Here is a 15,183-nt window from a genome sequence, read left to right on the forward strand (position 1 = left end):
AAGGGGCACGTATCAAATAAAGGATTTTGATTTGTTATGCCAGATTAAAAGAATCACAGGAAACTAATGTTACCATCGTGAAGCTAACATCGGTGTGTTGCCACACGAGCCACTGATTATATCATAATACATACTGCTATTGCAATATAACAATAGCTGACAATGACGTTTTCTTTTATTTGATGACAGCATGTTGAATCACTGGTAAAAACCTTGAATATTTCATTTTGTAGGACTAGATTTTAGCTATTACCGCTTGTAACTCTGTTCCAATGAGAAATTGGATTGGGTCTTATTTTTCCTCATGTTCGTTCGGGAAGAAAAAGAGAAATCTCTATTTTGGCCATGTTCTGGGTTAATTTCATCCCTTGAATGATAACAGGTCTACAGCAACAGAAATATCACCCTGGGGAAATTAGGCGGTTGTGGTGGCTACTGCAGAGAAACCAAATGCGAGCGAGATTATTCTGATCCACTTCCTGCTGATATGATGAGAGGCTTGAGCGGAGATCGCTGCCAATCAAAGCCGCACACATCAAAGCCCCGTGCTCCTCTCTAATTGGTCGACAAGAAGAGGTGAGAGCGATTTACACCGTGCTCACCGATGGACGTCCTGTCTGAGAGCAGCTCCGTACACCACCAATTACCTGAAGCTGTGTATTGTCAATGGGACTCCCTGTGTGGAAACGTGGGTCGGCTTCCTCTGGTAATGTTGCTGAGTTGCCATAATTGATCTCCCTGGGTTTACAAGTGACGACCCAACAACGCTTTTAATGAGTATAGGGTAGAGGGGTTTGACTTATACCCTCCAAAAAAAGCTGTTTCAATACATCCATCCCCATTTACCACTGTGCCACTTTATTTGTGGTGCACCACAGTGAGAAAAATCTATTCCAAACACCGTGCGTGAGAAGAAGCAGCCACTGTTGCAGCACTTACTTTAATACAACAGTGACCTGCAGAGGCTTAACACTACGAGCCAGTCACACAAGCCTCCACAAGATGGATGGGACTTTAAATCGTCCTCCTGTGTTTCACCAACGGCAGTTCAACCTTAAAATCACCGCCCTCTCAAAGCCGGGCCTACTGTGATTTTTCAGAGAGTCATTTTACACATCAGTGTCAGTTTACTCGCGCTAAATAACACGAGTCAGCCTGTGACAACACTGTAATGTCAGTATAACAAGTCAGTGAGGATGATATCAGGGTTATTTTTGGAGACGTGTTGTACATTTTGCAAGGTAACTGGAAATTTATCAGGTAGAGGGACCACTGAGCAATCTATATATCTATCTATCTCTATATATCTATATATATACATATATAGATAGATATACATATATAGATAGATAAAGATTTTAAGAGGACAAACTATGAAAGTTTCCTTGTCCTAATAAGGTGGGGGTGGTAATGCATAAACCCTAACCACATACACAACCCACGGAAAGTTTTTTCCTCAAAGTGCCAAAAAAAAGTGTTAATTTATTTCAAACATTTCCGCTAAAACAAATGGAGAGATTATGACACAAACTGAGCCTCGAAAACGAAATGTAATTAAATAGATCAACGCTGTGGGTGAGACTTTGTGCTATCATGGCCTTCAAGTAATTAAATTACAAAACCAGCTTTGCAAACTTCTCACATGGCATCAAAATTCCAATTTTTAACACCGACTGGAACAGTAGATGATGGTGTTAACCATGTGTTAGGTTGTCTCTGTGGAGCAGAGGTGTCAAAGTTGCAAGCCCGCAATGATATGATCATTTCTGTCTTTTTATATATATATATATATTAATAGATTCATTTTGCATCGTAAAGATGTTTTTATTTTAACGTATACGTCGTTACATACCACAGCAAACACATTTACTTTGAAATTCTCTATCATCAAGTATCAACATGAATATCTTACATGCAATATGATGAAATATTGTGTTATATCTTAAACTCATAGTTTTTCCTCTGGGTAGACTAGATGCTCATTGGCCCACACATAAATTGAGTTTGATACCCCTGCTCTGGAAGTATTAATTTGGAACAAATTTAAACTGAAGTCCACTGTTTTTTTTTTTTTTTACATTTGTTATTCAGCAGTAGCTATTGTTGCACCTGAGTGTTCTTGGTTAGTTTGCTGTACTCACCTGTAGCTCCCTCCGTCGGTACAGTCATCTCCCAGACACTGACCACAAGCACCATTACAAGTAGAGCCCCTTTACTTCCGATGTGTGTGTATCGCTCACTCATCCTGGAGGAAAACAAAGAGGAGCGTTACAATGAAGGTCATTCAATTACAGCGGCAGGTTTAACCCCGAGCGGCCACCTTTCGGTCGGTGGATTTCCATCAGCCTATTTTTATCGGCCTTTTTTTTTTCCATTTGTGCATAAAGTTCCAGTGTGTATAACTCCCGTCACCAAAACGCTGCCAGCGCTGTTCGCGTCGCTACCCCCCGCGCCGCCACCCCCCCAACGAGAAGCGCGCAGAACAAGCAGAGCAGCCGATCAAAGACAACACACACATTTTTTATGATTCTCAGCGGTTACAATCTAGAGCTCAAAAACAAGCTGCTGGAAGTAAAAACAGACATAAACAGAGCTTCTGCAGTGACTGACAGGGACACCGCTGTGAGGAAGACACGACTTCTCCTGCTGCAGATTTGTGACACACACACACACACAGAGAGGCTGTCGGCACAAGTCAGAACTATGAGGAATAGGAGGAAAGTTATCATGGTTGCTTCTTGGCGTTTGCAGCCAAGGAGGGCGGAGCTTCCTGAAAGGATGACTCTTGGTCCATATTCTAATAGATTCGCTGCCCGTCTGTACATCCTTTACATCCCTGCGTCACCACAGACACGAAAACATCCATCCATCCACTGTTTACCTCCACATGAAGGTCACTGGGGCTGCTGGTGCCAGTCCCAGCTGAAATAAGGTGAAAGGCGATGGACCGGTCGCCAGTCCATCACAGGGCAAACATTCACTCACACACCTATGGGCAATTTAGAGAGTCCAATTACCCTCTGCATGTTTTTGGACACGTGGGAGGAAACCAGAGAACCTGGAGAAAACCCCCGCGCACACAGGGAGAAGATGCAAAGATTCCACACAAAAAGGCCCCGGACTGGGACGCAAACCAGCAACCTTCTTGATGTGAGGCAACAGTGCGAGCCACATGCTCCACTGTGTGGCCCAGACATGAAAACAAAGCGCTGCTATTCTGAGAAACACACTCTGAGGCCGAGAGACTTAATCGGGATCGTGTGAACTCATTTGACAACGACGTTATTTTATATTTAGAAGTTGCACACTACAGCTTTAAAAATCGAAAAACTCACTCGAAACTACGACGTTTTTATGCTTAAGGGAGGTGGAGAATGTCATTTCAATTCATTTAATTTTTAATAGGAGGTTAAGGAAACAGATTCCGTTTATAAATCCTGCCCTGAAAAGGCAGAAGCAGCAGGTGAGAACGACTTAAACCACAAAGACAATAGATGGAAGAAGCAACGAAACACCACCGTGTATCAACAGCTGCTGGAGCTGTTTATTACGCTGTATCAAATTGTGGCTTCATATCTCTCGAGTGTGAGTCACAGTTTGGCGCCGTCTACTCTTTTATCCTGGTGAAATAAGAGCAGTGGATGGAAATCAACATGATTTTCTCTTGCAGAATCTTTTTTAAATTCAGTTTCGGAGACTCGGCCAGTGGGAACCCAAACGTGAGATTGAAGAGCTTTATTGTTCACAGTTCATCTCCGCGTTAAGCTCACTGTGTCGTAAAGCATATTTGCTCTCATGCCACATGGCGGTACAGTCTCTTATCCTCCCCGTCGCTGTTCCAAACAGCCTAAAGCCGGAGTGTGAATGTGCTGCAGCGTCTCTCTATTCTCCCCCGACAGAAAGTTCTTGCAGTTGGAACATGAAACAGAAGGTGAAGACCCTCTGCTGCCCCGACAGGCTTCTTTAAGCCTCTCCTGGCTCCATAGCAGAGTGAAAGAGAGCGTGCAGGCCACAGCGGCTAATCCTTTTCCCTCCACAATACCTTTTCCTCTGCACTCCTTCGTCTTAATGAAGTGTGGTTGCATAAACCATTTGGCAGAGTGTGTTATCTTTGACAGACAACGATCAGATTTCTAATGGGGATGCAGGAGCTGTACAGTAATTACTGGAAGAGGCGCGGTATCGTATGGCGTGAGCGTACAATGTTACAAGCTGCATTTACGCCTTATTTACCGCCTCCCGCATCTTATCTGCCTTCCTCATTGACATATAGATTGGCTAAACCTCGTTGGGGTTCTCATATTATTTGTGTAATTAAGTTTATTTTGGCAACGCGAACATGACCTTTGAAAAGATGATCTTTTTTTTTTTTTTGGTCCCAGCGGAATTAGAATCTAATGAATTAGTGTCTCAGAGGTTCAGCGTGCCCTCTGAAGTTATAAATAAGGTGTGTCATAATGACACGCAGGGATGACGACGCAGACGAGGAAAGAGAAAGTGAGCTGCTTCCTACGCGGAGACTATACGTGCATCGAGAGAAAGCACATCGCAAACAGCCGCTTATGATGTTATCTGGAAATAGAAGTGAAGCTAAGATGTGAGGAAGAACTTGGCACTGATTTTTTTTTTACCTATCTCTCAAGGATAAAGTCACGTGTGAAGGTTTTCACATGTCTTTATTGAACCCCTTTTTACATTTGTGTGTGGCCTTTGTAAACTAGAGAGGATATTGTTTATTTGTGTTGTAGCCTCCACTTCAAATGTGCACTCTGACTGGCATTTGTAAAATGGCAGACTCTGTAAAGCAAGGCCTTTGCCTTACAATAAATACACTGATGCTTATTCAGGCTGCGAAAACCAAACTGTTTTTTTTTTTATTTCAAAGCCATGATACACTTCCAAAAACATAAATATATGTGTATATATATATATATATATATTCTCATGCCATTATACCCTTCTTAATGTGACAAACGTACGTTACAGAGGAGATGTCAATGTGTAACCATTAATTCAGCTGATTATTTATTAATTACATCAAACGAAGCACTGGTTAACAGGAGAAGAGGTCCAAATTTACTGGTGTCACGTAACTTATGTGCAATGTACAATGTTTATAAAGACGTGCTTGTCCATAATTTATTGTTAAAGATTAGCCAACTATTGTTTTTTTTAAGTAACTAATAAAGGAAAATGCATTGCCACACTACTTTAATGACACAGTCACATACTTCAAGTCCAGTGTAGATTTCATGGAGAAACTGTACCACAACTAGGTGAATTCTAGCTTTTAACAGCATTAAAAATGGATTTACGAAAAATGCATCTAACAACAAAAATGCTTTTTGCTGATTTAAATTAATTTAACGCAACATTACATTACAATCGCTGCATCGTATACATTCGAAAATACTTAGGTTCATGTATACTAAGGTTCAGTGTGTGAAAGGTGTATGAAATTATATCATTTGATAAGCTTTTATACTTGGAGAGGCCACCAAGTATTAACTATAGCACACAATTTGGACAAACAAAGCACATTTTGAGTTTTAATGCTAATGTATTAATTGATAATGTATCCTAGCAATAATTGACTCGTGTCCGAAACAATTATCACGATAAGAAATGTTTGGCCGTGTCATCCACACCTATTATTTTCCCCCGACTAGTACAATTTCTACAGAGTGTTTGCTGTAAGTGTGTGAACATCAGGTCATTTCGCTTCCAATGAAGCAAAAAACAACCTCACCAAACGTCTTAATGAAACCGAAGTGATCCGACATGATCTTTCTGGTCGATGCTCCCATCACTAGAACGATGTAAACCTCCACAGAGGCCAAGACTGTCAGCTTTGTGGCATTTAGCAGGGAGCTGAAGGCAGCAGCGGAGACGCGGATGGAAATTGACTCATGTTGAGTGTGATAGTGGCGTAATAGTGAGGTTTATGTATTTGCTCAAATGGACCTGAAATTGCACACCTAGGTGCTTTTTATTAGAGCGCCTGGCGCTAATGTTCACTTTCGCGGTGACAGATTTATAGCCGCTGGTTTGGCGAAGAATTGGACCCTGGACTGGAATGGTGGCCAGTGGATGTTGCTGGGCAATTCACACTGATGATGTGTGTGTGTGTGTGTGTGTGTGTGTGTGTGGAAAAATAGGGTCATTGGTGACAGTGCCGGGCGCGGCGCGGCAGCATCATTTGTCGTGCGCTGTATAATGGTGCAATTCTATAAACGACATCTCGTTGTCCCTGAATGTGCTGTGTTGTCATTGGTTTTGGCGGGGGGGCGTCTGGCAGAGCAAGTCGCTGAAGATTTGTTACAGTTTGTGGCCATTTGACATCCCGACCTTGACTCTGAGGTCTTCAGCAAGTTTTTGCAAAAATAAAAACGTATACTGCTGCAGGACTCAAGGATATAACCACATCTTAGAGGTATTTTCTGCTTCAAGAAGTTAAGCGTTTTTTGTTTTTTTGATTCAAATCAAATCATTAGTAAATAGGTTGAGTGTGTTACATTTAAGAGGTTTTATCAGTAGAAACTGAAAATGTGACCCAGGCATATGTTTGTATGGGTGTGGAAATGCTTTAAATCATAAATGAAAATAGTTTGTTTAGATTTTAAAAAAGCTGTGCACTACTTCAAATACAGCACAATTGCCAAAAATCATATTCTTGTTACTTCCTGTGTGTTACATTTACAAAGTTGTATCAGTAGGAACTGAATATATCTCCCATGTGTTTGTAAAGGTGCGTAGTGATTTTAATCTCATGCCGACATGTTTTTACAGCAGCCCGAACGGACGTGTTTGATGATTTGAAGCTAAAGCTCACTAGGCAAACAAAAAGGAATGGTTCTGAAGACAGACGCCAGTGTATACATCGCCTCCTTCTACTTCCACCGAAGACCAGTAAGGACATTTTGGTCCATGCGCAGAACGCCAAGTCCAAATCCAGTCCGACTAAGCATATACATGCAGGAGTAGTCGGACTTTGAATTGCATTCCAACGGACTAGCTCAATTGTAGTTGAACTAATGTGTTTACATGACATTAAGAAAACCAAATTATTGTCTTAGTCTGATTAAAATCAGACTTGCATGTTAACGCACCGATTGAGTGATGAATCTTTACACTCCACTTCCCCCCCTCTCTCTGGATCTTCATATGGATTCAATGAACAATAAAAAAAAAAACAGTGGTCATGTCTGTTTGGTCTATCAGACCTGACTGAGGGAGCGTTTGTGTGTAAACAGAAGCAGTGTCGGGGTGGGCGGCGACAAGAACATTTATCCCATCCAACAGCTGGACTGGGTTTTAGCTATAGGAGTCTTTTCTTAAACACTTTGTAGATGATTCTTTGTGTTATGTTTTTAGTTTTCACAGGTGTGACTTTGGCCCATTCTTCCACACAAACAAAAATCTTGAAGGTTCCGGGGCATCTACTATGAACTCTGATCTTCAGGTCTTTCCATTGATTTTCAATTGGATTCAATCCGGGTGATGGACTGGGCAATTCTAGCAGCTTTATTTTCTTTCTCTGAAACCAATTGAGAGTTTCCTCGGCTGTGCGTTTGGGATCATTGTCTTGCTGAAATGTCCACCCTCGTTTCATCTTCAGCATCCTGGTAGGTAGGCAGCAGATTCTTATCAGGAATGTCTCGGCACATGTTTCCATTCATCCTTCCTTCAATTATATGCGGTCTGCCATTACCATATGCTGATAAAACAGCCCCACACCATGATGTTTCCACCTCCAAACTTAACTCTTGGTAAGGTGGTTTTGGGGGTGATGTGCAGTGCCATTTCTCCTCCAAACATGGTGTGTGCTTCAAACTTTTTAGACCACCGGAGAAAATATTGAGCTCTCAAAGTACAGTAACACCGTTATTGCCAACGTTCAAATCCAGTTGTGTAAATAGGCCGAGCCAAGTCGTCTACGGACTTTTCACAGGAGGTAGATTTATTTCCAATAAATCATCATTCTTCTGGAGCAAGAGATAAGATGAATCTTAGTATTATTATTTCATTTTTGATTTTATTTTTTTGTTATTTGTTTCATTTTTGTACGTACTCTGGTCATAGTTCCTCAGCTCGACTGGACTGTGGGAGGAACCCGGAGAGAACAGTCGAACAGTATTTCTGATTTTACCACCAGAGGAAGCTCGCATGCCACTGTGGTGGTTTATGTACCACAGTTTGAGAACCACGGTGCTATGGCATACAAGTCCAACTTTGGTATCATCTGACCATAGACTATATTCTCCCAGTATTACAAAGCTCCAACGTGCCTTTTCTTCAGCCATGGAGTTTTGAGGCCATGGCGGTGAAGTGCATTACTGTTTTCTTCGAAACAGCGGCACCTGCTAATTCCAGGTCTTTCTGAAGCTTTCTGAAACTCTTCTGATTATTCTTTGACCGTCAGAAATCCCGTGAGGAGCAACTGGTCGTGACCGATTTATGGAGAAATGATGTTCTATCCACTTCCGGATTATGGTCCCAGTGTAACATGTTCAAAAGTTTAGAAATACGCCTCTAACCAATGCCATCAGTATGTTTCGCAACAATAAGGCTGCAAAGGCCCTGAGGGGAGCTCTTTGCTTTTACCCATCATGAGATGCTTCTTGTGTGACACTTTAGTAATGAGAAACCTTTTTATAGGCCATCAATTAGGACTTACCCAGCTGATATTCATTTGCACTCGTAGGGGACAGAATTGCTTTCTAAATACGGACCGATTTCAGCTGCTTTCTTGGCTTTTCATGCTTTTTTGCACACATAACTTCATTTATGGACGTGCACGTTTTGGTTTCTTTGTATATGTGGATCACTTGGGTGGTTAACAACATCCATGTCAATAGAGAAAAGTGTAAGCTTATGAACTATGAAGTATATAGTAGAGTATGATATAAGGTATAGGCACACATGTTAATTAATGTAACGCACAACGGTGTGCACAACATGAGTGTTCACAGCTTTCACCAACAGCGTCACCAGACACAGCGGTGTGTCAGGTCTAATAGACCCACAGTATCGTGTGCGACAAAGACATCAGCAAATTGACGTAATGAACCTCTTTGTGTTACGAGAGTTAAAGCCAAAAGCGGAGCTCCGTAGAGTGTGAGTGTTGGAGGAACACCGGCACCAAACAAGTGTTGATGTTGTTTCATATCTGCAGGTCATGCAATATGATAGGTAATTATCTGCTAACACGATTGAAATAACAACTTTATAGGGTGATTATAGTGTATGTCAGTGCATTAATTAATACCGCTGTGGAGGAATTCATTTAATCCGGTCCGCGGCATAAATTAATGAGCTAGAGGTTTGCATGCATAGCGGCAACACTGAAATTATTTAAAATTTATGTACAGGTTTTGCAAAACAAGATACTAATTATAGAAGACAGATTTAGAGGTGTTAGTTTAGTCTAAGCAAATCATGTCCATAATTGTTCTCAATGCAGATGTCGGATGAATATCAATTGTCTTCATTTAAGGACAAAGCAACAAGACATACTGTACTTGGTTTTCTTTTTCCTCGAGGTTTTAGACACAAAAGTAGTCAACATACAGGGATTTACACGTAAACCAGTCCGTCTGTATCTTCAGGACATTTCCACTGACATTTCCTTCACTAAATATGTGTTTTAAAACTTAATAATGAGGACAGTGCAGTGGAAAGTGTGTCACATTCTCGGTTTCTCCTAATTTCACATAATTCAAACAGCTTATTTCCCTCCTCAATCTTTTTGAATCCAAATGACTAATAATAGGGCGATTCTTGAGCACAGCAATCATGCTTGATTTGAATATTTTAACAAGTCTTCTGCCATTCCCTCGAACTTTTAACTTCCCTCTAATTGTGATCTTACTGCATAATAAACTATTGCCATAAACATAATAGGAGTGTAAAAAAAAAGATATTGCTACACAGTGTTTCATGTGTTTCATTATTTCATAATACCCAACATTAATATCCATTATTTTATCTCGTCATCAAAAAGAAAGCAAAGAGGCGTCCTTCCATGAGAGCTGAATTATTCCTTTAAGCGTGATCAGCTCAAGCATCGTTGGCTCGCCTCAGATACTGATAATTCAATGAACTTGTAATCTGAGCAATGAAGATGAAGAGAAATGACAAATGACTTGAGTATTAATTCAGGTTTTGTTCATTTATACGTGTCGTGAAAGTGAAACACACACTGTGACTCACGAGCAGCCGTTCTACGTGTAAATTGTGCTCTTCGTTCTGAGAACACTTCATGTATAATGGATGTTTTTTTTTGTCATAGAAAAGAAACAATATATGCAGATTGTCGCCAGACGCAGGAAACATGAACTGCGCATTTGAAGTCCAGAGGAGAGACGATGAAAAGCAAACCATAATGAAGCGACGCTTAATTGGAATGTGTAATTATTCTCCAATTGTTTACACTGCTGCTTTATTTATTTTCTTACCGGCAGAGATTTGAGTGTTTTTCTTTCCTACAGTGTATCGTGCCTTGCACTTGAAGACACTTTCAAGTGCAAATGAACACCTTTTATTGAGGAATAATATTCTTTTCACTCTAGTACCACCACAGTAGCTTTCCTAGATTCGTTTGCTCACATTTATCCAGAGATTAGACTCTTATCCCTTTGTTATGAGTTGGCTCTGTTGTGAAGCGTATAAGCCTGTGGTGTAGCTCATCGGGTCTCCTTTCCACAGTGCAAAGTGAATTAGTTTGAAACTGAGTGGAGCAAGAAATCACCATCTCTGACCAAAACCTCTGACCACCTCAGTCATTTTGGCCCTGCCTTCCCACTTTGCCCCATTTTCCCTCTCTCAGTGAAACAAAATGAACAGCAGCAGGGCGTCACGAGACTCCCCATGAGGATTGACCCTGGTGAGACACCCTAACTAAGCAGCTGTCACTTCTAAGAACAACTTCTTTCTTTACACGTACAAAATAAGTAAGCATCTTATTACTGCGCCAAATTCCCACCTCAATTAATTCAAAGGGTAACATTTGCAGACTGCGAACAAGCTGTCGTCCTTGTTGCTGCTGTATTTGTCCCTCCACACACACACTATCCCTTTTTAACTAACTGCACCTTTGTTAAGAATTTTAGTGCAGAGTGTATAATTTAGGGCGAACTACTGTATCTACACTGATTTGTACAAAACACTTATTTCTCATGAGAAATTTAACAAATATTCCATTTACATTTATCCCTGTATTTTGCAGCATGGGGAGAAACACATTCACGTACACGATTAAATGTAATTTCAGACAATTTCTACATAGTTATTTAAAAAAAAAGAGAAGCAACATTTACATTGTTTAAAATGTCCTTCATTCTGAAGAAGGGCCACGCTGAACACACTGCAGTGAAATCAAGGACTATGGCTGTAGATCCAGACTCTGACCTCTTTTCTCATTGTCGTCCCATTTGTGTCACTTAGTTCCAACGTTGATGGGTTTACATCAAGCCACAATACGTTTCATTAGCCGGTAAAGAACTCCGTCGACCTTGGACTAATAATAGTAAATATTTTGTGCAGTGGCAGCTTTGCAGAGGTTTTAAAGCGACACCTTTAAAGGATGAAACCAAATGGAAATTTGATGTATTTTATAAGATTATTTCGTACTTGTTGTAAAATACACTTTTTCTTGTCTCGGAAGGCTGATCATAAAACAGTTCAAATAATATTAATTTTAGACTTTACAGTGGAATAACACTTAACGTCAATGTCTTAATGTCCAAAAAATGTCATTTTAATGCTATACATTGGTTCAATTAAGAGGCTGTTACTTCCTCACCATGTCTCCTCGTCAATTCTCACAAGGGCATAGCGGCTCTTAAGCAATGAGCAGCTCGCTTTTCAACTTGGCAACAAATACATCACTTTTCAGCTTCTTAGCAACAGTGAGCGAGCTTCTCATCTTAGCAACTAGCTTTCCAGCTTCTAGCAACAATTAGCTAGGCTGTTCTTAGCGACAAAGAGGTAGCTTTTCGTCTTCTTAGCAACTAGCGGCTAGCTTTTCAACTTCTTAGCAACTTGCAGCTAGCTTCTTAGCTTAACTTTAAGTCTTTGTGTCACGGTCTTGTTTCTATACTTCCATACGAAATACCATTTTGCAGATAAGCAGCGATGGATTTTGCTTTTTGTAATAAAACATTGAAGTCTACATTAAACAAATAATTGTATGGCAAAAAAATACCTCATCCTATTGCATTTCGTTGTATTGTGTTGTTCCTTAAAATCATCCTGTCCAAATCGAATCATAGCTAATGCGCACATCAAATCCTCGTCTTACCAAGCGGTGCACAGACAAGTCTGCATCCAATTTGCATACACAATCTTCAGAGTAAGACTTAACCATCCCTCTAACAATAAGCAAACACTTAGCGAAGGCAAAAATGGAAAAGCTCTTCCCTGTGTCGGACAATCAACGATGTATTTTCCCCATGAATATGTTTCATGGGAGCAGCTTTAACTGTAAACTATAATGTGCTTAAATTCAGTGCCACTAAATCATTTAAAAAGTGTGATTTAATTTCCCTCATTTGTAAGAAGCTGCACCCTTAAAAAGCACAAGGCCACTGTGTAATCCATAGTATGCGGGATATTCCAGTGGCGGACGTTGGGAGCGTTAGCAAACCCTAAAAAGCTGGACTTTTCCTCTCTGTTTTCCTGCATCTGGACGCGATATAGGGATTAAAACCCTCCCTCCTCTCCCCCCCTGCATGTCTATCTCACTCTATACTTGGACCGTGACAGAGCGACTGTCACCTCGGACGGCTGCAGGGAGCCGATTGCTCCATCGCTGAACAAACACAGCTCATTCGCCAAAACACAGATGTTCCCTTTTGACAGTTGAAGAGCGAAGCTCTCAACCCTGTCACACCAAACAAGGGCGTTTGCCCACTGTTTGTCACACATTCAGTAAAACAGCTGCTACAAATCCTGCTCTGTTCACTTCATAAACGAGACAAGACAGCTGTCACGGCTGTGGTGAAGTTGATGTATAAACTTACATAGGGACTATTATGGGATCCCCGTGCTGGCGATTGGCTAATCAAATCGTTACGCCTGCAGTGAGACTGCACTTTGTGATTCTCGCTCCAAATTTAGTCAAGCGAGAGTGGCTCGATTCACTCTCCAGGCCTTCAAGCTCACTTCTGATTTGCTGCTTATCTCTGATTATATCTGCATGACTGTTCATATCAGTCCTGGCATGTAATCAATATCTCAAAGCACAGTCCTGACAGCTCCGTGGAAAAAACCCACATGTGATGAAAAGGAATGAATTTTCTTTTCTTTTCCTTTTTTTTTAACGCTTTTTTTCTTAAATTACCCTCATCACAAATCAAGCCTTGATTTTTTTTTTTTTCTTGTTTTAGTGATTCTCCACACTAATTCTTCTCTGCAGAGCTGCCATATGCTGCAAAAAAAAATATTCCTTTATTCATTTACTTTGGATTTAGGCAAACACAAATCCTCAGGTTCCATCTGCTACTGATGAGAACTGCAGGAAAACACAAAAGAAGGACTGTTGTGAGAGTAACAACGAACCTCGACCCGGCAACATGAGTGGGCTTAGCTCACTCAGTTGTATTTTTTTCTATTTTTGCCCCATCTGTTTAAATCTGCAGTGTGTAACGGTCAGGTTTTTCGAGTGTAATATTCAATTCTGAAACTTTTCACGTGGGCGCTTCTTTGTGATTTCACTCATACTCAAACCTGTTTGCAGCTGCATTTCTAGTGCAATGTTTGTCTTGACCTAAAATGAATAGGTGACTGCTTGAATAAAGTGACTGCTTGATCATGTGACGATTTGTTTTGATTTGTTATGCGCTATCATTTTAGCTTAATGCCTCCATAAAAATATCCAGCACACTAGAATTATTGACAGTTGCACACGTCGTTGTTTGGTCACCTGATCTCTTTTTTGGGGGCTGTAAAACGTACACATCAGTGTGGGGGGTCGCCTGTTGGGACTCCTCCTCCAGTTGTAGCATGAATGCAGCCCAAGCAAGAATAGCCTTGGTTTCGCATATTTCCATAGAAGCAGAAGTCGTCCAGGCAGAGTGAATATCAGCGCTGTTACCCGACACTGACACTAAGTGCCCTTTCAGGGAGTTAACCACCAAAGCGACCTTCCGTAACGACACGTCGAGATGCTATCTGAGAGGCCGCGCTCATCAAAACCGCAACAGCCAAATGGTCTCAGCCTTAGTTTTCCCTTTGATTAAAGTGTCTATGCATCATGGTCTCATCATCCAGTGTGTTATTTCAGTCTAACCCCACCTTCACATGTTCCCTGCACCATCAGCGTTTAGAGGCATTCATACAGATCAGTGTATCTGCAAGACTTTCTTCTTCTTCTTCTTTTCATTGTGAAGATCTGATAACCCAAGTGCTCATTGTTTGCCTCCCTGTAATTGCTCTCTCAGCTGAGGCTTTATGAATTATCAATGAGCACAGTCTAAATATTTTAACAAAAAGTAACACGTTTGTGGCAGTTTTCTGCTTTTTGCACTTCACCACATCACTGAGGGAAATCTCTACCTTTTACTTTGCACCATTCATCCTTGTAGTTGGGTTAAGTAAAGATGGAACCTTCCACATGTACGGTATTTTTCATTGACCACTATCTAATATTATAATCATTTTTGTAAATATTCTTTATTACTGCCACCATGTTTTCATGGGCATGGCTTTATGTTTATGTTTGTGCTCAATCGGATTTTTTTTTGTGATGGTATAGGTGATGTGTGATATGTTTACATTTTTTTTGTAAATGCTTTATTAGTTTGAGTTAGTCTTTTTTTTGTAATATGGAATATTTGCCCGGTTCAAGATGCAAAAGGGTCTTGTAAGTATTGTGTCATAAAAACCCAGCAAAAGATGAACAACCCTCCCTGAATCAAATATAACAGTGTACAAGAAAGTAGACTGAAAATGTGCGTCATAGTGCTGGGGTTGGATGCAATTAGCAAAATAGCCAAATAATAATAAATAACCCTCGTGAGACACATCTACTAACAACTTAACAAATCTTGGGTTTAGCCTTGTGTCCAACATCCCAACAAAAACATTTTATTATGAATGAATGAATGAATGAAAAGGCTGTTTCAAATACAACCTTTCAAAATTGCTGGCAGAGAAAAAATAAGCGCACTTCATATGAACCCA

General features: G+C 40.7%; 1 protein-coding gene across 2 annotated transcripts in view; it reads right to left on the reverse strand.

Annotated features, from left to right (window-relative positions):
• LOC131455756 (chemokine-like protein TAFA-2) overlaps positions 1-15,183 on the reverse strand; it is an 83,631-nt gene that overhangs the window by 30,639 nt on the left and 37,809 nt on the right. For both annotated transcript variants that reach the window (XM_058623527.1, XM_058623528.1), the window contains one exon: positions 2,142-2,245. In XM_058623527.1, the coding sequence (XP_058479510.1) occupies positions 2,142-2,244 (103 nt within the window). In that variant the 5' untranslated portion in view covers position 2,245. The remainder of the gene's footprint in view (positions 1-2,141; positions 2,246-15,183) is intronic.

Source organism: Solea solea, chromosome 3 (genome assembly GCF_958295425.1).
Source record: "Solea solea chromosome 3, fSolSol10.1, whole genome shotgun sequence".
Lineage (NCBI taxonomy): Eukaryota > Metazoa > Chordata > Actinopteri > Pleuronectiformes > Soleidae > Solea > Solea solea.